The 22,939-nt window shown below is 37.9% G+C and overlaps 1 protein-coding gene across 2 annotated transcripts in view; it reads right to left on the bottom strand.

Annotated features, from left to right (window-relative positions):
* The window catches only part of erbb4.L (erb-b2 receptor tyrosine kinase 4 L homeolog), a 493,453-nt gene that overhangs the window by 115,609 nt on the left and 354,905 nt on the right, over positions 1-22,939 (bottom strand). For both annotated transcript variants that reach the window (NM_001095592.1, XM_041575725.1), the window contains 7 exon segments: positions 873-1,027; positions 2,894-2,987; positions 5,065-5,197; positions 5,482-5,681; positions 10,113-10,203; positions 11,438-11,511; positions 22,330-22,456. In NM_001095592.1, coding sequence (NP_001089061.1) covers positions 873-1,027; positions 2,894-2,987; positions 5,065-5,197; positions 5,482-5,681; positions 10,113-10,203; positions 11,438-11,511; positions 22,330-22,456 — 874 coding nt within the window.

Here is a 22,939-nt window from a genome sequence, read left to right as displayed (position 1 = left end):
CTCATGCTAGAGTTCTCCAACCTGTTAAGCGCCCAAGGGGTGAAATGAATAGTGTGCACAGCAGAAAACATTGGAGTTTGTTGATAATTTGCAGTCACTCACTATGAAGTCAGTACAAAGCAATTTAGTTTAATCACCATTATACTTGTGCTCCTAGCAATTCTAGCTCATTTCACCCCTTCCCTCAGAGTTTTCGCTAATAAAGGATTCAGCTCCGTGTGGCTGTGTTCTGATAAGTAGGCCACATATATCATAACTGCAAATAAACAGAAAGCAACAGCTTTAGCACCTGGATTACTCTCCATTTCTTCCTGTCAGCACTAAGGGGAAGAATGGGATATCTCTAGATTTCCCTGTACAATCTAAGGCTCCATCCCAGAAAGAGCTGACATCATGGAAATGAAGCAGGGATGGGCCTGGGAGACATTTATTTCCCTCTCCTCCCTCCCCTCATAACAACACTCTAAGAACTCAGCGAAACAATGTTTTTATTAGTGCTCATGTAATTGCAGCCCATTACCTTTCAGCATTTTGCTGTGGGTGCAGATTTCAATTTAAATTGCTCAACCCCTGCGGGACCTGATTTCACATTCTTAGACTAGGTCCAGGGGCATTGAATGAGAGCGGAGGGATCTCTGTTTCTCTTCTGTGACTCACGGTTTGCAAATATTGAGAGTGAAGCAGCTCCCCCTTTGCTAAAAGGAACTATTTGTGTTCTGTTGAAAAGCAGACCAGTAGGAAAGAAATACATGGGAAGCTTTCCTATAGATAGACCATACAATTATAAGCTGCTAATAAATTACATTGTTTCCTTTATTGTAAAAAATCTCAATAACCCAGTTCCCTTCACATACTGCAGGATAGCCTCTTACCCGTCTGTGCAGTTAGGGTGGCAGGGATGGCACTCTTTGTCCTCATCTGCATATTTAAAGATGAAGCTGTTTGCCCCTTGGAGACCTTCAGGGCATTTCTCCACGCAGTTAGGGCCATCTTTAAAACTGGAGCATTTTGTGCAGTGATCTGGGCCCTGAAAATAAATTGCTTGTTAGGATAAATGAAGGTACAGGGTAAGAGTATGATCAAAACTATGCTCATTGGTTAATATTCATTATTTATCTGATTTAAACATTGCTACAGTATGTGTAGTTTTATATAACATATGGGGCCCATCTGTTAATATGGACTTGCTTTCTGTATTTTTACTGGCCTTTCTTACAGTTGGGGAACTGGGCTGTAGTACAAAAAACACCAACAAGTCAAGCATGCTTGACAAAGGGGTACTACGCCAAAATATTGCACAACTGTAAATAAACATGCAAGGGTTTTTCCCTGCTTGAATCAGCTGTGAGTGCCAATGAATTTCTTGGAACTGTCTGTCTGGGAGGGTGCCGACCCCTCCATCACCGTGCACCAGGCGATATCTACAAGGCCAGGGTGTGCGAGTGGGCCATACATCCCACATATGATATCTATTACATTAATTACTATCTACTCTGAATTGTTTTAAGAGCTGACAGTTAATAGTATATTAAACGAGAAGGAAAGGCTTGGTATACTTGGGGGTGCCAAATGTTACGCACCCCCAAGGAAAGGCTTGGTGTACTTGGGGGTGCCAAATAATACGCACCCCCAAGAGATTTTATTAACATACTTGAAACCCTCAGCAGAAAACTGCACCGGCCTGGGTTATACCAATGAGCACCATGGAGCGATCTTCTTCCGTCTTCTTCTTTCTTAAAATTTCCCTTGGACAAATGCATGTGCAGTTGAACGAAATAGCCAACTTTTTAGTTAAAGTTCGGCTTTTCGTTCTACTGTGCACATGCAGCCAAACGAAGGAAGAGGAAGACAGAAGATGAACGCTCTGTGGTGCTCACTGGTATAACCCTGGGCTGGTGCAGTTTCCTGCTGATAGGAGCACTGGCTCGAGGTTTCAGGTAAGTCAATACAATCACCTGGGGGTGCCTAATATTTGGCACCCCCAAGTGCACCAAGACTTTCCTTCTCCTTTAAATAAATAGGGGGGAATGTAATTAAAAGTCACAGGCATTATTTAAAATGGTGCTTTTGCGAATGTTTGGCACTGCACTTTTCAGTGGCTGATATTACATTGCGCATTTTCGCTAAGCAAAGGTTTAGCATTAACACCTGTTCTGCAGTTTTGTTAAATATTTTGTCGCTAAAAAGACTTTGCGTTTTGCGAAAATCAATTACATTCTCTGTGAATGTCCGCAAAAGCCATTTGTTCACAAACTTTGCGATGATGTTGTTGAGGTCTTAAATCAGTCAAAAAGCACGTGAACATAGTCGCTAACATTCGCAAGCATCTTTGTGCAGGTTTTTTGCACTAGCGATACATATTACATTCCCCCCATAGACTCTTGTGTGAAAATTGCTGTAACTAATGCTGATAGGGGAACTACTGCAACATAGTTCAATGAAAACACAACAATACCCCTCACTAAGAACTGTCAAACAAATTAAATATCTAAAGGATCTAAACACTACAAAAAAAAGTAAAACTTTTTTGTTTTGAAAACAGTACCCTGTTATTATAATTTATCCATTTTTTTCTGGAGGAGAAGAAAGATCTATGGGAAGGAAGCTGTGACTGAAGCAATCACTATAACACTATTCTGTAGGGCCTAATTTTCTAAGGCTTTGGTATCTCACTTAAAAAGAGAAATATATGGAAAAGAAATGGATTCAGCTTTCAACCAATTATTGTACAGCTCTGTGTCTTATTACCAACAATCAGAGCCAACATTTACTGTATAAAAGTCTTGTCATGGATCTGAATCATTGGCTATTTACAATAAAGAAAAACAGGTAATGGTTACAGCAACAATTGCCTCTTTGAAACTCCATGAAAGTCCATTGTGCTATTCCTTACCGCCCCATAGCAGGTGGCCATGCCCTCGTCGATCTTCTCACATTGGGGGTCACACTTCACACAGACAGAGCCATTGGCAAATTCTCGGGACTCTCTGCAGAGAAATAATGATCAGGATTTTAATAAATAAAATATGTTTAGATGAGTATCAATTGCCCTTTGCTATTTGTTGACTAATTAGCCAGTGCACTGTGAAGCAACCCTAATGGTATATAATGCTGGAATGCAGGCTGTAATTTACCCCTTTCCATACCCAGCAGCCTTTGCTCTAATATAAACCCATATTAATTCAGATTAATCCAATTTGAGTTGTGCTTTCAATTCTGATAGTTCATGAATACTTCCTTTGTGTTTGCAAATGTTACAAAATACTGTTACGCTTTCAGATCTATTTCTCTTCCACTAATTAAATGTGCTTAATAAATGAATGCCACAATTGTGTTTGAGCTCACTTCATCAGGAACAGTGATGTTCAGTAGAGATGGAACTAAAAAAACGAATAAAACGAAAGCAAAGCAAGTGGGGAAAAGGCGAATCAGTTGGGGGAACGTGTGAAAAGAGATAAGGTGTTGAGGATAGTTCAGCGAGAATGAAAAATGGAAGGGAGCAGAGGAAATGTCCCTGCTTTGCCAGGAAACATCCGCTAATTAAAATGGATGATCTCGGGGGAAAGAGGATTTCATTACAATGAGAGACTGTTTATTATCGTGCTGTAGGAGGGACACATGGAAATTGATGGTGCATTCTTAAGGATCATTATATTTACTGATACACAAGTGAAGGAGGGGGCTAGAGCTTTGTTTGGTAATTCATTAGATTAACCAATGCAACGCATAAAGGCACTAAAGCAAATACATGTACGGGGCTAAAGTAATAATATTTTCATCATGAAATGTAATATGGGTAGGAGAGAGGTTAAAATATTAAATAGTTTAACCCCTACCCCAACAAATTAAAATTTTTATATGTTAACACTTAATCCAACCTCATTATTTCTTGATAATCATCTGTACTTTACCTTGCCTCTTTAGCTAATTTCATTCATCAGAGTTTTGTTTGTCTGTTTGCTTCCCCTTGAATATGAACCAAAACAGTGGCTTATTTACCACTCGGAACCTTCCTAGCATCAAATAAATGCAGAAAGATGTCCCAAAAATGTGACAACTGCCCCTCTATCGTGCATCTCGATAATCTCTGCAACATTTTCATGAGACCTCAAAGATGCAGCAGGTACATGGTCCCTAGAAGCCTGTGTTTACAAATTAAGACACCAGATACATTGGGCATACCACAATTTCAGTACTGACTCCCCCCATACTGCTAAAACGAGTGACCCATGTATGATATTAGTGTCACCACAACCCTCCAAAATTGCCCAGACATTTATTAGTTGTGCAAGGGTGGAGATTACTGCAGCAATATTACTGTGGACCAGGCACAGTTAGTAGCACTCCGAGGACAAAAACTTCTTCTGAAGTCAGGAAAACAGAGTTTCAAATAACATTCTTGTACTACAAGTATAGGATCCGTTATTTGCAAACCCGTTATCCACAAAGCTCCGAATTACAGAATGGCCATCTCCCATAGACTCCATTTTATTCAAATAATCTAAATTTTTAAAAATTATTTCCTTTTTCTCTGTAACAATAAAACAGTACTTTTTACTTGATCCCAAATAACATATAATTAATCCGTATTTAAAGCAAAGTCAGCTTATTGGCTTTATTTAATGCTTACATTATTCTCTCTGCTTACATTATACCTACTTAAGGTATGACTATCCAAATTACAGAAAGATCTTTTATCCAGAAAACACCAGATCCCAAGCATTCTGGATAACAGGTCCCATACCTGTATTTTGTTTCACAAAGGAATCCAAACTACTGCAGTTATTGCTAAATTATACCTTTCAGTACCCCAAACTGGAGCAATATGCTCTACTCCTTCAGGGGTGTCCTTTTGCCAAGATGTTCTGCAAAGTATTAACATTATAATCTAACAATTTAACTCTTTCCCATCCTCTTACACAATCCCACTGGCTGTAGAAAGATATAGGAAGTTGTTTATTTTCAGCTAGAGAACTAAATGCTACAGCTCCCTGCATTAATTCACCAGCATCAGAAAAATAATGCTGAAACTGACCTTGTCAAATACTGTCTTTATACTCTTACCCTTTATAAAGGTTGCAGGATCTGACACATGACTTTCCTCGACTGAAATATCGACAGGACAGGCACTGATTGGCTCCGGGACCCCAGCACCCAATATTAGAGCAGAAAGGGTCACAAACCATTCCTTCGGCAGCTGCAAAAGAATAACCAAGAATACATGCCAATAACATAGTAGCTGGGTTTGAAAACAAATACTTCCATAAATTCTCCTACCCCCATAGTTATATCATTAATAGATTAGACTGTAAATGAATATACATACATAAATACATACATTAACATTGCTCAACAACAAGTTTTCACCAACTGAATGAAATGTTTCAGAAGAGCAAACTAGATCAGTTTTATTTATACTTGATACAAGTGACAATAAATTAAATTTAAAATAAATAAAAAAAAAAGAATAATGGGACTCACTGCAGTTTTCTGACTTCTTGTTCTCTCGGATAGTGGTTCTCTGGTTGGATGTCCGGAAGAGTGATGTCCAGTTGACGGTATGGTAATAGCATAGATTGGGATTATCTGTGATATATACATTCCCAGCACTGATCTCTTTGAGAGACTGAAACTGTAGAGAGTTGAGGCTCTGCTGCTTTAGAATCAGCAGGGAAATACCACTGTCAAAAGAGAAATCGTAGAGTTTTAGAGCTTAACTATAGCAGAAGCTTGAGTCATAACAATGGTAGAATTGAAAAAAAATTTTTTAATGTGTATAGGAAAAAGGTATCAAATGTTAGTAAATTAGACACTTCAATTTATATTTACATAATATATAATCATTGTTTAGCTATCTGGACTTGTAAGGTGGTAGGACGACAACAAACCCTAAATAATGGTAAATGCATATGCTCAGAATATCTGAAATAAGAGATGCAAATACACAGGAAAAGAGTTCATATTCAATCCTGACTACAGTTGGCAGGGGACTAAGAGAATTATTGAGATTATACACATGGTACGTAGCAACGGTATGTGGACTGTTTGTTGATACAAGGATGCCTTCTGCGCTCACCACTTGGCAACATGTGCTTGGACTTCATGTTCTAGACTTTGTCTAAGCTGACAAATCTTTTTCTGCCAAACATGCTAGAGCCCCTTTCACCCCTGTATTGATTCTCCTGTTGTCTGCCTGGTTATTAGCCCATGCCTGTACACTGGATTGGCCTAAAACAGACTGTGATTTTGGCAAACTGCTCTGACATTTGGCTGCAGATTAATTACAACAGTTGCTTTCTGGGTATCTCTGCATCTTGCCCAATTGGTAACATGAAGTGAGTCGAATCTCAGTAAATGCAGAAGAACGGTCAGGGTACAAAAGGGCTCTGGTGAACATCCTTGTTAGTGAAGCTCTCTGTCTATTCTGAAGGCACCAGACTACGTAGACAATAGCCCCTAGCCTGGGTCCAGTCTTACAGATGGATGAAACAGAACAGCAATAAAGTAACTTAGTAATGCTTAAAGTCTGGAATTTAGATTTTACTTCAGCCACAATGTTATCATTAGTTTACTTGGATAATAATGGCATTAGACTACACTTTTGTTTTGATATCTTTATTTATGTCTGAATTACCTTTTGGCATACACCTGACTCATGAGACATAGGATAATTACCCTCTGGCTGTCGCTTCTTTATTTTCAACTTGGATAACTAAGAGCTGTGGGGTTCTGTAATTAATAACTAATAACTAACTAATGACCTTTTAACCGCTAAAGCCAACAATCATTTCTCACTACTAATACTGCTTGATCTCTCAGCTGAATTTGACACTGTAGATCACCCTCTCCTCCTCCAGTCCCTCCATTCTCTTGGCCTTCGTGACACAGCCCTGTCCTGGTTCTCTTTTTACATCACCAATCGTTCCTTCAGTGTCTCCTACAATGGAGTAGCATCTTCTCCCCTACCTCTTTCTGTTGGGGTTCCTCAAGGCTCTGTCCTGGGACCATTACTATTCTCCCTCTATACTTCCTCCCTCGGCAAATTAATCAACTCGTATGGTTTCCACTACCACCTCTATGCTGACGATACTCAGATCTATCTCTCATCTCCTGATCTCAACCCAGAACTAATAACTCGGGTCTCCTCCTGCCTGTCCGCTTTCTCTACCTGGATGTTGCAACGCTACCTTAAATTAAACCTCTCTAAAACTGAAATGGTTCTCTTTCCTCCAACTAACATCCCGGAAGTATCCATCATAGCTAACAATTCCACTATCACCCCCTCTCCCCATGCCCGGTGCCTTGGGGTTATCCCAGATTCTGCCCTGTCATTCACTCCTCATATCCAGTCACTTATTAAATCATGTCACTTCCAGCTGAGGAACATATACAAAATACGATCTTTTATCACCCAAGATGCTGCCAAAATTCTTATTCACTCTCTCGTCATATCACGTCTAGACTACTGTAACTCTCTTTTTAATTGGCCTTCCCCACCAGAGACTGTCACCTCTCGAGTTCATAATGAACACTGCTACAAGGCTCATACACTTCAGAAACCGCTCCTCCTCTGCCTCGCCATTCTGTCAATACCTGCACTGGCTTCCGCTACCTTTCAGAATCAAATTCAAATTAATGACCCTGACATTCAAAGCACTTCATAACTCTGCCCCACCCTACATCTCTAAACTCATCTCTATATACTCACCCAACCGCTTACTACGCTCCTCTACTGACCTGCTACTCAACTCTTCTCTCATTACCTCCACACATGCTAGCATTCAATACTTTGCAAGGGCTGCACGCCTCCTCTGGAACGCTCTCCCACGGTCTGTCCGACTTTCTCCCAACTTTTCTGCTTTCAAGAAATCTCTCAAAACGCACTTCTTTTTAGAAGCCTACCCTCACTCTGCTTAACTACCAAATGCAACACCACATACAGTACCACATTCCTCACCCACTTCATTCGATCTTGCCCACTTCCACACCTTGTGTATTACTCTCTTCCCTTTAGAGTGTATGCTCTTTTGCATAGGGCCTTCCTCACCTTTTGTACCGGTATTGATTGTGATGTATGTAACTCCATATGTTCTATGTATAGAATTCATGTGATTTAGTTGTATAATCACATTTACTTTACAGTGCTACGCAATATGTTGGCGCTATATAAATACATGTTAATAATAATAATAATTAATAAGGGGATAAGTAGATTCCCGGCAAGTGTTTCAACCTCAGTTTATTTAATCGAGAAGGTTGATACTTACAACCTTCCTTTAGCTTAGATTACTTTGCATCCTTCCATTACACTGAAAAGCTTAAACTACTAAAGGGGCCACCTGCTATTTCAGAGAGTGCTGCCCTACGGGCGCTTTAAATCAAAAACTACTTTTGCCGTCACTTCTCCAGACAAGCATAGAATTGTGCCAGAGAATCTGCTGCTTCGTTTGCTGCCATGGAGGTTTCATAACTTCTCAGCTAAGGCCATCATTAAATGTGCCCCCTGCCCTTCCAGCTCAGCCTCAGCTCGTAGAGACAAATAATTATTCCCAGCACCAGTATACAGTATGCCATAACCTCTGTGGTTACCAGCTTTCTTCTGTCTGCCATGCAGGGGACAAGAAACTCTGATACCATAATTGCTGCTTTTTGTCTGACGGCTAAAACCTGTAATCCTAAAACCCAGTGCTTTGCAAACTGGAGAGCTCTCAGGAATTCCTTCATTTGGGAAATGATGACATGTTTATTTTCAAACATAAGTTTTTTGTATACTTCTACTTTTACATAAAGTGACTCTAGTGCTTTTGAGAGACAACTCGAGTTTGGTGTATGTATAGCTAGCATAAATATAAAATCACCACTACAGCCTCAATGCACCAAATGTGGCTAGTTAATACATTATCACCCCTTCTGCAACTGCTGCTACACCTTAGCATACACTGTTCACCCATGTATTCACAGATGTGGCCAGTGTCATGGGGACCAGTCAAGGTCATTAAAAAAGTGCCAGCATTTTAAGAGTGATTTCAAATGTAGCAAAGTTTCCATAAGTAATACACAGCACTATAGGGGTTATTTATGATGTCAGGGCGCAAGTGCAGACCAGACTCAACAAAAGTGGAACTGGAAATAAGTAGCACAGTAGCACGTAATTAGCGTTGCATTACTGGGGTCCTGACTGATATACTAGGCGTCTGCATATTCTTCACGTGTCTGATCAGCTTTTCTCCGGGTACTCTGGTTTCCTCCAACATTCCAAAAACATACAGGCTGGTTAACTGGCTCAGGATGAAGCTGGCTCTAGTTTGAGTGAATGTGATAAGGAAAATGTATAGTAAACTCCAGTGGAGCAGGAACAGATGTGACTGATGAATACTGTAATCTCTGATCTCTGTAAAGCACAACATAGATACGTCACTGCTATAAGTGCTATATAAATAATGACTACTACTACTACTACTACTACTACTACTACTACTACTACTACTAATAATAATAATAATAATAATAATAATAATAACAATAAAGTATCTGGGATGATCTGTGCATTTAAATACCAGTGCGTAAATACCAGTTTATGGCGTTCAAAAGAAAATACTAAAATATGAAGCAACATTTCTATCTAGGAGTGCTCTTTAATCTTAATTTAAATTTAGTTTTTTATACTCTGTAAGACAAATGGGCACTTCAAAATCAACCAAAAAGCAAAGCATGATAAACATTAAATTGGTCTGTAACTATGTCTGAAAGGGTCTCCCTAAAAGCCAGAAAGAGACCATTAGCTTTTAGGTCTGTTATAATAATGAAAACATTTTGAGAAAAATATGGAATTCCTTTCTAGTAAAGCTGAATTTGTGGCATACATATTATGAGTAGGCTCTAGGAGTATATATATGTATATTTTTGTAGCTGTCAGTACCATATGTTCCGTACTGTCCCTTTGAAGAGTCCCTGCCTTTATCTGTTATAGGCTTTGGAGTAATAAATAGAAGTCTGCGAAGGAAATGACTGCATTAATGTTATGCCTATTGGCATTTATACTTATATACTTATAACCAGTTCATGGTCCATAAAGTTAAAAATCTGCTGTTGGCAGCAGGAGGAGGACCTACCTGTAGAGCACTCTGCCCCCTATATTCACCAGGTTGGAAAAGACACTGAGGTCCGTCATATTTTTGGGCCAAGACTGTATGTTTAGGAAACCTAGGAAAGAGAACAAAAACAGAGAGGTGGCATTAGCTTGGAGTAAGATTCACATTAAAAACTATTCAGAATCATCCTACACTTAAAGGCGATGTTGACTTTTAAATTAACTTTTAGCATGATGTAGAGAGTGATATTCTGAGACAATTTGCAAATGCAAAATCAATTTTCAGGTTTTTTTTGTGTTTTTTCAGTTATTTAGATTTTTATTCAGTAGCTCTCCATTTTCTACAGATGATCACATCCTACTGTTATTGCAGGGAAGGACACTCTGAGCACTCCGATTCCCTAATGGCCGCAGGCATCACTTCACTAGCAAAGGAGATAGACGCTATCATTGCTTTGCACTCTAACGCCAGGCGAATTTTCGCTCTGGTGAACGGACGTAACTCAGCAAATTCACTAAGATGCAGATTTTACTGAAGGTTGCCTCATTCGCCAGACTTACCTTCTCCAGCTCAGACCAGGCGAAGTGCTATGGAATGCATAGGACTTCCTCAATTTTTAGTGCAAAATTTTTCTAAGTCACAAAAAACGCTGGCGTCTTTTCGTTTTTTTAGAGTGATAGCCTGCAAAGGTTTTTGGGTAACCTGGTTCCCCCCTACATTTTCCAACATATGGAACATAAACTATACACTGGGCTCATGTGTAGGGGCATTATAACAACTCTATTTTATTTATTAAGGTTCCCTGGACTTGTGTCATGCAATGTATTTGCTGAAACATATAGATCCATGTAACTTTATTATTTCCCGCCATATGCAAATTAGGTAACGCTAGTGCATCTCCGTTTTGATTGCTGAAGTAACGCTAGTGAAAATTCGCAGCATCCTCGATGCAACTTTGCACTTTAGGGAATTGGCGGTGTCCTAGCGAATTTACACCTGGCGAAGTGCTGCGATGCCTGTGAAGCCGTCACTGGCGAATTTTCGCCGCTTAGGGAATTTGCCCCTATATATTTTTAGTGATATCGCTTCATTATGAAGTTCTGATCAGCTTGCATTTGTGTCACATTTTCTAGAATGCATTTGGTAATAATAAGTTCAGAGCTTGCGGAAAGCCCACATTTGGAATAGGGAATGCAGCTGAAGTAAAAAAGAGTCACTTAGTATGGAAAGATACCTCCCAATACTTGTTGGAAAAGCTTGTGCTGCTGCAATAGAGGATCAAAGTCAATATCACTGTTAATTAACCATAGTCAGCTACAGTGTAGGTTCAGATCAAAAATCCTTACCTGTAATCTCTCGAACTGTACTAAAGATGTTTAGTTTTTGAGGGTCTAGCGCAGCTATGTTGTGGTAGGGATCCCTATGGAGTTAGAAAAACATACACACCATTAATATATGATGGAAGTCCTGTATATGTGACATTGTTATATAACAATAATATATATTGTTTGCTAACTGAAGCTGATGGGTGAGAACAAATTGTTAATTTTAGGGACTAACGCTTTATTGGCTACTGTCACAGTTTTGGTAATCATATTTTTTTCCAGCTACGTTGCAGTACTGCAAGAGAGAACACTAGAGGGCAAGAAAATATACCTTGTTATATGTAATGCATGCATTTATAGGATGTAATGTCATTGTTTAATCTACGAATTATAAAGCCATATTTAATATAGCTAGTACAAGAAGAGGTACAGTAATCTTTGTCAATCTGCCAGTGGTGGAACCTACAATTCCAAAATCCTTTACCAGCTTTGCTTCTGCAACAGGTAGTGTGCCAAAGGTTTGTCCCTACTCTAGTATATCATTTATATCACATACCTGCTTGCATTAATATTTTAATTATACCTTTCCTTTTCAAAGTTAACATTATGCACAGTTGTCATGCAAAACAATTCATAGTACAACCACTGGAGCAAATGCAGTGATATGGAGAATGGCTCACAAATAAGATTACTACCAAATACTTGTATATTATTGCCTAGTCAACAGCCTGCAGACTGCAATCATATTCATTTGTTCTTGTGCAGGTATCTAGATTACAGCACAGAAAATTGTATTATGGTATGTATAAATGCCTAGAACAGAGGGTTCAACCAGTCCAGCATAGCAAACTGCCTTTAGGATTGGTAGGATTACTAGATATCCAACTGAGCTCCACCAAGAAAATATTACTGCACAGCCAAATAAACTCTTCAAGGAAAAGCTTACTGCACAGCTATGTTCCACAAGCCAATGCTTACTATATACCCTACTAAGCTCCACTGGGGAAAAGATAATGCATGGTTTTACTACTCCCTACTCTAGTGTTCCATCTAACATAAGTTGATAAGCAGTTGAAAAATCCACATGTCCATCATTTTTTTTTCCATCCCATTTTAAAAATGTATCTTTGTCTGTGAACCCTAGCAAGCATTGCTGTTGTATTTAGATCAGGCAACAAATGGTAACTGCACATACTTTTTAGCTTTATATGCCATCTGTTACTTCACACCCATCTGGAATGAAAATGTTACAATGCAGTCAAACTCACTTGATTATTGCTTACCCTGTGCTTTAGCTAGGAAGGGTAATTGACCAATAAATACACTCCCTACTGAGATCAATAGAAAAGAGGGAAGTTGGTAAGACTGTGCGATAGAGAAGAATAATTTTGTTACTTGAAAAACAAGAATGAACATGAGATAGCTCTATCCAGAAACAAATATCCATCCTCTTCCTTTTATGTGTGTAAAGCTTGTGATCCTGAAATAAGGCTTCAGCCTCTTCCCACATTTCTCTTATTATGTCAGTAAGGCATTTAGTGGGGCATGGCAGAGTAGCATTAATTAAATTACTATACATAACACTCTAACATAGTGGACGTTGCCTATACCATATTAGCACTTTTAAGAAGGTAGCCATACGGTGATGATTACAACAGAAGTCAGCCATCTGTAGAAAATTAATTGACCAACTGAGCATAATTTTACAAGAAAGCAGTAGAATGGAAGAGAATTCAGTTGAAATTGGACTTTTTTTCAATTTAATGGCAATGGGTGTGTATGGAATGTTCTCCATTTTTCTCCATGACCAACACAGTGTAAGTTAAAAAATAAGAAGTGATTAGTAATGGGTGAAAATTATTGGATACATGGCCAAAATACATGGTACCCATTGGCAAAAAGTGGCTGAACAAAAAACACCCATTGACTTCAATGCATTTTACAAATTTTCACTCATGACTCAAAGTTACTAGAATCAAACTTGTGTCATGTGTGCCAAACTAGAGACTACACCATCATGCCTACTGATTTTTTATGTAGAAGTTTTTCATGGCAGAGATGATATTGCTGTGGGCTAGGATTGGCTGTTGGTAATGCAGAACTAATATTTCCCCTGTTGCTGAAATTAAAAAAGATCTTATTTTATAAATATGTGGCATGGTATCAGTGTGTGAATAAAATATCCAAAACACAGCTTCACTATTTACTCAGCACATTGATTATGGAAGCAGAAGAGGTAGAAAACCTTATTAAGTGGGTAAAACGCTTTGCTACTTGAGGCTGAGGTTCATTTACAACAGTTTCTTTTTATTCATTTTCCTTTTTATGTACTTTAAAGGGATTCTGTCATGGTTTTTATGATGTATTTTTTATTTCTAAATGACACTGTTTACACTGCAAATAATTCACTCTACAATATAAAATTTCATTCCTCAACCAGTAAGTGTATTTTTTTTGAAGTTGTAATATTGGTGTGTAGGCAGCCATCTCAGGTCATTTTGCCTGGTCATGTACTTTCAGAAAGAGCAAGCACTTTAGGATGGATCTGCTTTCTGGGTTATCTCCTACTTAATGTAACTGAATGTGTCGCAGTGGGACCTGGCTTTTTCTATTGAGTGCTGTTCTTAGATCTATTGGCAGCTGTTATCTTGTGTTAGGGAGCTGCTATCTCGTTACCGTCCCATTGTTCTGTTTTTAGGCTGCTGGAGGGGAAAGATATCACTCCAACTTGCAGTACAGCAGTAAAGAGTGACTGAAGTTTATCAGAGCATATCACATGACTTGGGGCAGCTGGGAAACTGACAATCTGTCTAGCCCCATGTCAGATTTCAAAATTAAATTAAAAAAATTCTGTTTGCTCTTTTGAGAAACGGATTTCAGTGCAGAATTCTGCTGGAGCATTCTGATGTAAGGTAATGTCTAGCAAGCAAATATATATTTTCTCGAGGTTATTCAAGAGAAAAGTCTTGGCTATTGCACATAGGCATTCATTAACATTATTCATTTTGGACACTTTTTTTAAAAAAAATATTCATTTGCATAAAACACGAAGAAATTCCTATACATTACATTCCATTTCATGCTGCAGCTCAATTGGCAATGGTTTAGAAATCCATTATATCTTATGTCAGAGTCAAACTATCTAATCTTGGATGGGAGAGATTCCAGAAAATAAAATGCTTTAGCTTCACATTTGCAATGCAATCAGCTCATAATTTTACAAATGGTCTTTTTAAGAGCACAGATTAAAGCTCCCACATACTGTACGCGGAATATTTATAAACATGGTCTCTTTTAATAATCTGCATATGCCAGGCCTCACATGGGTTTGCAGTCCCCATAGAGATACGGTTAGAAAACTACACCAGTCTACTGATCTTTAATGAAGAAGTATTGTTTAAAACTTATGAATGGCAGAATATTAATTATGGATGCAGAGACACAAAATCCTAAAGATGAATGTAGAAAAACATGAAGGACATCATACATGTATTGGCTATGCAACTTTAACACAATTAATATTTCTGAAGGTAAAGCTGAAGGAGAAAGTTATTAAAATAGGGCATATTTGTTGTTAGCATACAAAGGCAGAGCTGAATATTTATGAGTAAATTGTAATTCAGAATCAAAATTAAAAACAAAATTAAAAATATTTACCTGCAGGTAGCACTCTAGCAGCTAATTGCTACAGAATGAGCAGACTGAATGAAAATCGGTTAACTCTGCAAGAGTAACTTAAATGCCATTGACTGCTTGCAGGAACTAGCAGAAATGTTATGAAGACTACAATAAAAAACATTCTAACCTCACAAATTGCATTTTCTTCAGTATATGGGGTTAAGTGAAACAATATTGTCTTTATCCTCAGACTACAGTATGAGCAAATTTTGCCTTCCCTATGTTCTTTGTTCCTACGTTCTCTTGTGACTTCCTTTCGTTCTGACCATGTCTGGTTGTCATGGTTAAAAAACTGGATCAACTGTTGACCTTCAGGAACAACATAAAACAGCATCATCTATCATTAACTCAGTGAATTAATTAATTGGTAGGAGATACTACTGACAGAGAAAAATAAGAAAGCAAACTGGAGCATGCCAAAACAGAAATGAACAAGAATAGGTGGATAAGTGGGACAAAAGTGAAGATTTTGGGTAAAGGTCAACATTGTGTTGTTTACAGTTAAATATATGAAGTCTTCAACAAAGAGAACAACCCCCTACAGTCAAACATGGAGCTGTTTTGTTGACATTTTGGGTTGTTTTACTGCCCCTGGAAATGGATGCCTTGAGTCTATGCATGGATCATGAAATTTAGATTACAAAGGCATTTTTGGATGTAGAAAGCTACATGGTTATATAATCAAATCAGTGCTCAAATATTAATAAAACTATGGAGTGAATCATATTGTTGTCAGCTGAAAGGGTATATTAAGTTCTGAAGGGAATATCAAAGTTCTATAATAGCAATAGACATTAGTGAACCAATGGTCATTCTCCTTGGAAGAAAACACTGGCTACTACACATTTCAAAGAGAATAATTTGTCTCCTGGGTTAAAACTCAATTAAAGTCTAAGGGAAAACATGGAAAATATTTTTTTCAAAATGGATTCAGTCTGTAAAATTGCAAAAATATGAGAAGGATAAACCTACACAGCAAATTAGCATTATAGAAGAGGCAATTTTCTCCTTGAATGTAATTCAATAATATGAGACACTGAGTCTTTCATTTCCTCATTCAACTCAAGAACAGGAGAAAGAGATGACAATGGGGAATTGGGAATACATATGGCTTGCCTCATTAATATGGAGGATCAAGAAAAAAGCAAAGGCCAGCAAATTCTGCAAAGGTCTCCTTAGGTCCTGTGGGTTGTATTAAAAGGACAACCTAAATAATAATATGTATTTGTTTACTAATGGGATCTTGAGATGTTTGCACGCAGTTGTGAATTTAGTGGATTATTTCCCTTGTGAAAAAAGATTTGTGTGCTAAGAATGCTCTCAGCATTTCACTGTAGTCATGCTATTGATGTTATTGGTCACTAGGATTGCCTAATTTCCCTGTAAGATTTTATGACATGGTAAGATAAAGGCGCATAATATATTGTGCCAAACATACTCTCGTATTAAATGGCCTGCTTATCCATTTATACTATGATGTGACAAGCAAGTGCCATGTTTCTCATCTACACATCTACACAAAATTCTATTCTGGATTTAGTGATCTCAAATGACCTAGAACTTATAGCAAATGTGCAAGTCATTGAACCCCTGGGTAATAGTGACCATGATGTTATATCATTTAATGTCTGATGCAAAAAAACCAATATATACTGGGGCAACAAAAACCATGAATTTTGGAAAAGCTAATTTTAGTGCCTTGAGGGCTGCCCTACAGAGTATTGATTGGGGCATTACGTTTTCAGCTAAAAACACAGAACAGAAATGGTTGTCCTTTAAAATTATATTAAATCATTACCGTTCTCAATTTATTCCCTTAAGGAGTAAATGTAGAATCATACTATGTGGCTTAATACAGAAGTAAAGAAGTTAATAGGAAAGAAGAGAAAGGCATTTAAAAACTACAAATCTGTTGGGTCAGAAGCTGCATTTAATGAATATAAGCACTGTAATAAATGTCATAAATCAGCAATCCGGAAGGCAAAGGAAATTGCAGTGTTAATTGCAATGGAGGTGAAAACTAACCCTAAAAAGTTTTTTAAATATATTAATAGTAAAAAGATGCAGATTGAGAGTGTTACTCCATTAAATAATGGTTCTAGTATGGTTGTAACAGATACAGAAAAGGCAAATGTGTTAAATCAGTTCTTTTCTTCAGTGTATACAATAGAGGAGTCTGAGTTCCCAGGCTCACTTTATAGCTGCACTAATGGCTCAGCTCAATCTAGTCAGTGGCTGACTCAGGATATGATTCATAAAGCTTTAATAAAAATTATTGTAAACAAGGCTCCAGGGCCTGATGGCATACACCCCCGGGTTCTTAGAGAATTTAGTTCAGTTTTAGACCAGCCCCTATTTCTGATTTTCTCAGATTCACTTACATCTGGTATGGTGCCTATGGATTGGAGAAAAGCTGATGTTATTCAAATATTTAAAAAGGGACTCTGATCTCAGCCTGGCAATTATAGGCCAGTAAGCTTGACATCTGTGGTGGGCAAATTATTTGAAGGCTTGTTAAGGGATCACATTCAAAATTTTATCCTAGTGAATTGCATTATGAGCAGCAATCAGCATGGCTTTATGAAGGCTAGGTCATGTCAGACAAATTTGATTGCTTTTTATGATGAGGTAAGTAAGATGCTGGACAGTGGGGGGGGGGGCAGTAGATGTGATCTATTTGGATTTTGCCAAAGCGTTTGATACAAACGACTGCTTTCTAAACTAAGGTCTGTTGGGCTTAATGAAGTCGTTTGCACATGGATGGCTATATGTTCGGGTACAGAGGGTGGTTGTTAATGGTACATTCTCTACTTGGCGTAAGGTTCTTAGTGGGGTCCCCCAAGGCTCGGTATTAGGTCCACTTTTATTTAACTTGTTCATTAATGACTTAGGGGAGGGTGTTGTAAGTAACGTACCAGTGTTTGCAGATGACACAATACTATCCAGCCCAATTAATTCCATCCAGGATGTGGCATCCTTGCAACATGATCTTGACAAATTGGCATTCTGGACAGCTAAGTGGCAAATGAGATTCAATGTTTATAAATGTAAAGTCATGCACCTGGGATGTAAAAATATCCAAGCCACTTATACCCTTAATGGGACTGCACTAGGCAAATCCATTATGGAAAAGGACCTTGGAGTCCTTGTCCTTGTAGCATCAAGGGCAAATAAGGTCTTGAGCTGTATTAAAAGGGGCATAGAGTCACGGGAGGAGGGGGTCATTCTTCCACTGTATAGAGCGCTTGTAAGGCCCCATCTAGAATATGCTGTACAGTTTTGGTCTCCATCACTCAAACAGGACATAATTGTATTAGAGAGGGTACAGAGAAGGGCAACTAAGCTGGTGAAAGGTATGGAAAATCTTAGCTATGCGGAAAGACTGGCCAAATATATAAGGGGATCATATAATAATCTCTCAAATGCTTTATTTACCAGTAGGTCTTTCCAGTTGACATGATGTCACCCATTCTGATTAGAAGAAAAGAGGTCCCGCCTAAATATTCGGAAGGGGTTTTTTACAGTGAGAGCTGTGAAGATGTGGAATTCTCTCCCTGAATCAGTTGTACAGACAGATATAATAGATAGCTTTAAGAAGGGGTTGGATAGCTTTTTAGCAAGTGAGGGAATACAGAGTTATGGGAGATAGTCCATAATACAAGTTGATCCAGGGACTAGTCCCATTGCCATTTTGGAGTCAGGAAGGAATTTTTTCCCCCTCTGAGGCAAATTGTTGAGGCTTCAGATGGGTTTTTGCCTGCCTCTGGATCAACTGGCAGTTAGGCAGATTTAAGAAAAAAAAAAAGAGGTTGAACTTGATGGACGTGTGTCTTTTTTCAACCTTACTTACTATGTTACTATGTTACATCCCTAATTACAAGTATACAGTATTACAAGTATACGTATTATAGTTAAAGGGCAGCTGGACAACCAGCGATCAACCCTGATAAATTTTTGATTCATTGTAAGTAAAATGAATTAGCAAATGCACTGCTGATCAAGGCCATTAATTCAGTTTTTTTTAGTTCAGTTTTCCTATGGTTCATGTTTCCCTTTTGGAACAGTCTCTTCTCTTTAAGTATTGGATAAAATATTTGTGTATATCTCTAGAACAGACAAAAATGCTTTATTTGGCAAGCATTTCTTGCCATCAGCATAAATTAATACAACTGTCATTGCTAGCAGTAAATGATCCACACAGACTGTTTCAATATTATAAAAAACGCTGCATTATTTTGCCCATTAGTTTAGGTTGACTTGCTTGTACCTGTCTCATGAAGTTGGGGATCCCATCTAACAGAATGAGTTTAGGTACACATATGCTGTTCATAAAATGAAGACAGTGCCCTCCATTGCCCAAACTGCCATGGTAAATGGCCTTACTGAGCAATAATACACTGTGAGGAAGGCAAAGCAATATATTTACACAGGTTAACAGTTTGCGTTGTTTTCCTTAAATTCTGGAATTAAAGATCTCCAAAAACCCAGTCACTTTCAATCAAAAGCTTTGAGCATTAAATGGGTGAAATAACAACTTACACATTTCTAAATAAATGTTTTTACAATGAAGCAATACTTTTATAAAGTTAAATTTTTTGCCTGGTTTTGCCGCAAAAAATAAAGCCCATAGACTCTAATGGGTGAAAAAAATTGTCACACATTAAAAACAATTTTGTCACCCATAGATTCAATGCATTTTGGCTAATTTTCGCTGTTTCTTGAATCTTTGGCAAAGCGAAACGGGTCAGATTCACCCAATCTCCTGTGTTCATGTCAGCTTTAGAAAGCCCAAATGCACCATTATCTACCCATGTTGAAGCTGGTTGCTGGGAATGAAATTGCAGTATCTCTCTGGAAGTAAAAAGGTCAATCCTTTATCAACAGCTTTGGTCTAGATTCTTAGTAACACCATAAAAACGTGGATGTTTAGGTACACTGCATTAATCAAGGTCATGAAGCACATTGCAACCAGCACTCTCAATCTTGATCTCATGTTTCCACTCTCTCCCAGGGCTATGAATTGCTCTAATTGTGGCTTTTGTCATCTTTGGCGATGGAAGTTGCAGCCTTCTGCCTGGGGCCCCCGATATTCCCATCGGAATCTGTCTGTACCCTCGCACCAACTCCGCCTGTCACACCTTGTTACTTAATTGTAGATCAAAAGCACCTCCCAGCAGAGCCTTGCTAATGACATCCGTCCTTGTGCAGCACTCACGGCATAATGTATGACAAGGTGTGACAGGGGACAATGCAGAGGGGTAACAACTAAATGAATGTTCCTCCCTAGAGGTACCCTGACAGCAGCGGGAAGCAAGTAATTTTCCTATTATAATAACATATCTGAAATTAACCTTAGTCTGCCAGTTGTTCTCAAAACCTTCAAACAGAAATACACAGAAGGTGGGTTTTCTAACCTTCATACGGCATAAAGCAAATGCAGTGGTTTGCTATGTACATGTTAATACAGAAGCAGAATGGCAAAATGAAATCCACAATGATTTATTATTAGGAGGGACTGACAAAACATATATATATATATATATATATATATATATATATATATATATATATATATATATATATACACACATACAATATCAAAACAGGGGGGTTGTGGGAGCACTCTAAAGGCTTTAAAGTATATATATATAAGTATAATAAATGCTATTGCATATGTACCCAAATAGGGGTTATTTTGTTACAAAGTTATGATCATAAAATTGATAAGCCACCATACCACGTCAAGGTAAACCCCGAATGGCGGTCCCTAACTTCTTTTATTTCTTATGTGCATTTTAGCATTACCTGTAATCAATGTCCATTGAACGCTGTTTTTTCACTGAGGGCTAAATCCTCCCCAGCCAGCAATCAGGCTTTTAAAGGAGAGATATTCCCAAAACAAACGCCCAATTTTAAAAGCATAGGATCACCACTAATTTAAAGGGGGGGTATGGGGTGCTACAACCACTGAAGCTATGCCACAGCTTCCGGCTAAATATACAATATCAAAACAGGGGGGTTGTGGGAGCACTCTAAAGGCTTTAAAGTATATATATATAAGTATAATAAATGCTATTTAAACTAGTGGTGATCCTATGCTTTTAAAATTGGGCATTTGTTTTGGGAATATCTCTCCTTTAAAAGCCTGATTGCTGGCTGGGGAGGATTTAGCCCTCAGTGAAAAAACAGCGTTCAACGGACATTGATTACAGGTAATGCTAAAATGCACATAAAATATAAAACAAGTTAGGGACCGCCATTCGGGGTTTACCTTGACGTGGTATGGTGGCTTATCAATTTTATGATCATAACTTTGTAACAAAATAACCCCTGTTTTGGGTACATATGCAATAGCATTTATTATACTTATATATATACTTTAAAGCCTTTAGAGTGCTCCCACAACCCCCCTGTTTTGATATTATATATATATATATATATATATATATATATATATATATATATATATATATATATATATATATATATATATATATATATATATATATATATATATATATATATCTTGGTATCAATGAAAAACAACCTAGGAGTTACATGTTTACAATGATTTGCAATTTCCCTCACAGTGGTCAATTATGAACCAAACAATCCTCAAGCAAAAGGTTTAAGCCAGTACTTCCATGGAAAGAATTCTTCAGTAGGAGCAGTTTTCTACCTAGTTTTCTCCTGTCTACTCACCAAAGCTTATCATACTAAGACTGGGATCGTAATACAAAAGGTCCAATCTCCATGTAGTCTGTGCACTCTAAAATAAAGTGTTTAGGAACAAAGACCGAACACAAGGTTTGCTTATCTGCCATGCAAGTTAAACAGCTTCCTAATACCAATAGCAAGCAGGCATGCAAATTAATCTATATAAATAACAACCATGGGATCCAAATATATGTGTACAGAGCAAATAGAGCGGCATGGAGGAAACCACTAAAAATGTAAATAGGACTAAGAAAATTAAGAATGAGATCAGTACTGACAATAGAAAATAAGATACTTGGAGTTTTGCCATGGAAAATGTATACTGGGGTTAAAATATTAAATAACATAAATATGAAATCCCAATGCAGTCTGCAACATCTACATTTAACCAGAGCTGGGGGATCACAGGTTGTCCATTCTTGCATTATTAAGGGAACTAGTCATGCTAGAACCAAATCTCTGTATCTATTTCACCTGTACCTATTTCTCAGAGAAATAAAAAATCTTAAAGCACTGACCCATCAATGCCTGTGACCAGGAAATGCAGATTGCCATTGATCTTCGTACAGTTTACGAATTTGTCTATGTTGCTGGAATCCACCGTCTGCGCTGATTGCAAGGACCCAGTCCCAATCCCGTCACACACTGGAAAAAGGTTTTATATATATATATGTTAATATTAATAAACACGACCAAAATCAGATATAATCTTAATTCAATGAGAGGGGTTGTCTCTGAAACATTTGCTGGGATCCCAATAAAAACAAGTTTTTGCACATTGCAATTGTAATTGGAAAATAATGAGCTGAAAATCCAAACCTCTAAAATCTCAAAAAATTTAAGTTTTTCAGACAATTGCTAGTGGAAAAAAGAATACAAACCCAGTATACTTGAACATATTATTAAGGGTTAAAGCTCTGATACAGAAAGATTATGGCTGTATTAAAGTAATAATGTTCTATAAAAAAGTTTCCCCTGCTCTCCAATGTCAGCAGTAGTATTGAAATTAAAAAAACCCTCTAGTGGGTATCCCAACTAATCTGGGTAAATTTGGCTCCATGTACTTGTATTAAATGCAGTTTTTTTTATCATAGAACTGCTAAACAGCAGTATACCCCCTCCTGATGT

Source organism: Xenopus laevis, chromosome 9_10L (assembly GCF_017654675.1).
Source record: "Xenopus laevis strain J_2021 chromosome 9_10L, Xenopus_laevis_v10.1, whole genome shotgun sequence".
NCBI lineage: Eukaryota > Metazoa > Chordata > Amphibia > Anura > Pipidae > Xenopus > Xenopus laevis.
The sequence above is the reverse complement of the archived record's forward strand: the minus strand, read 5'-3'. Positions and strand labels throughout refer to the sequence as shown.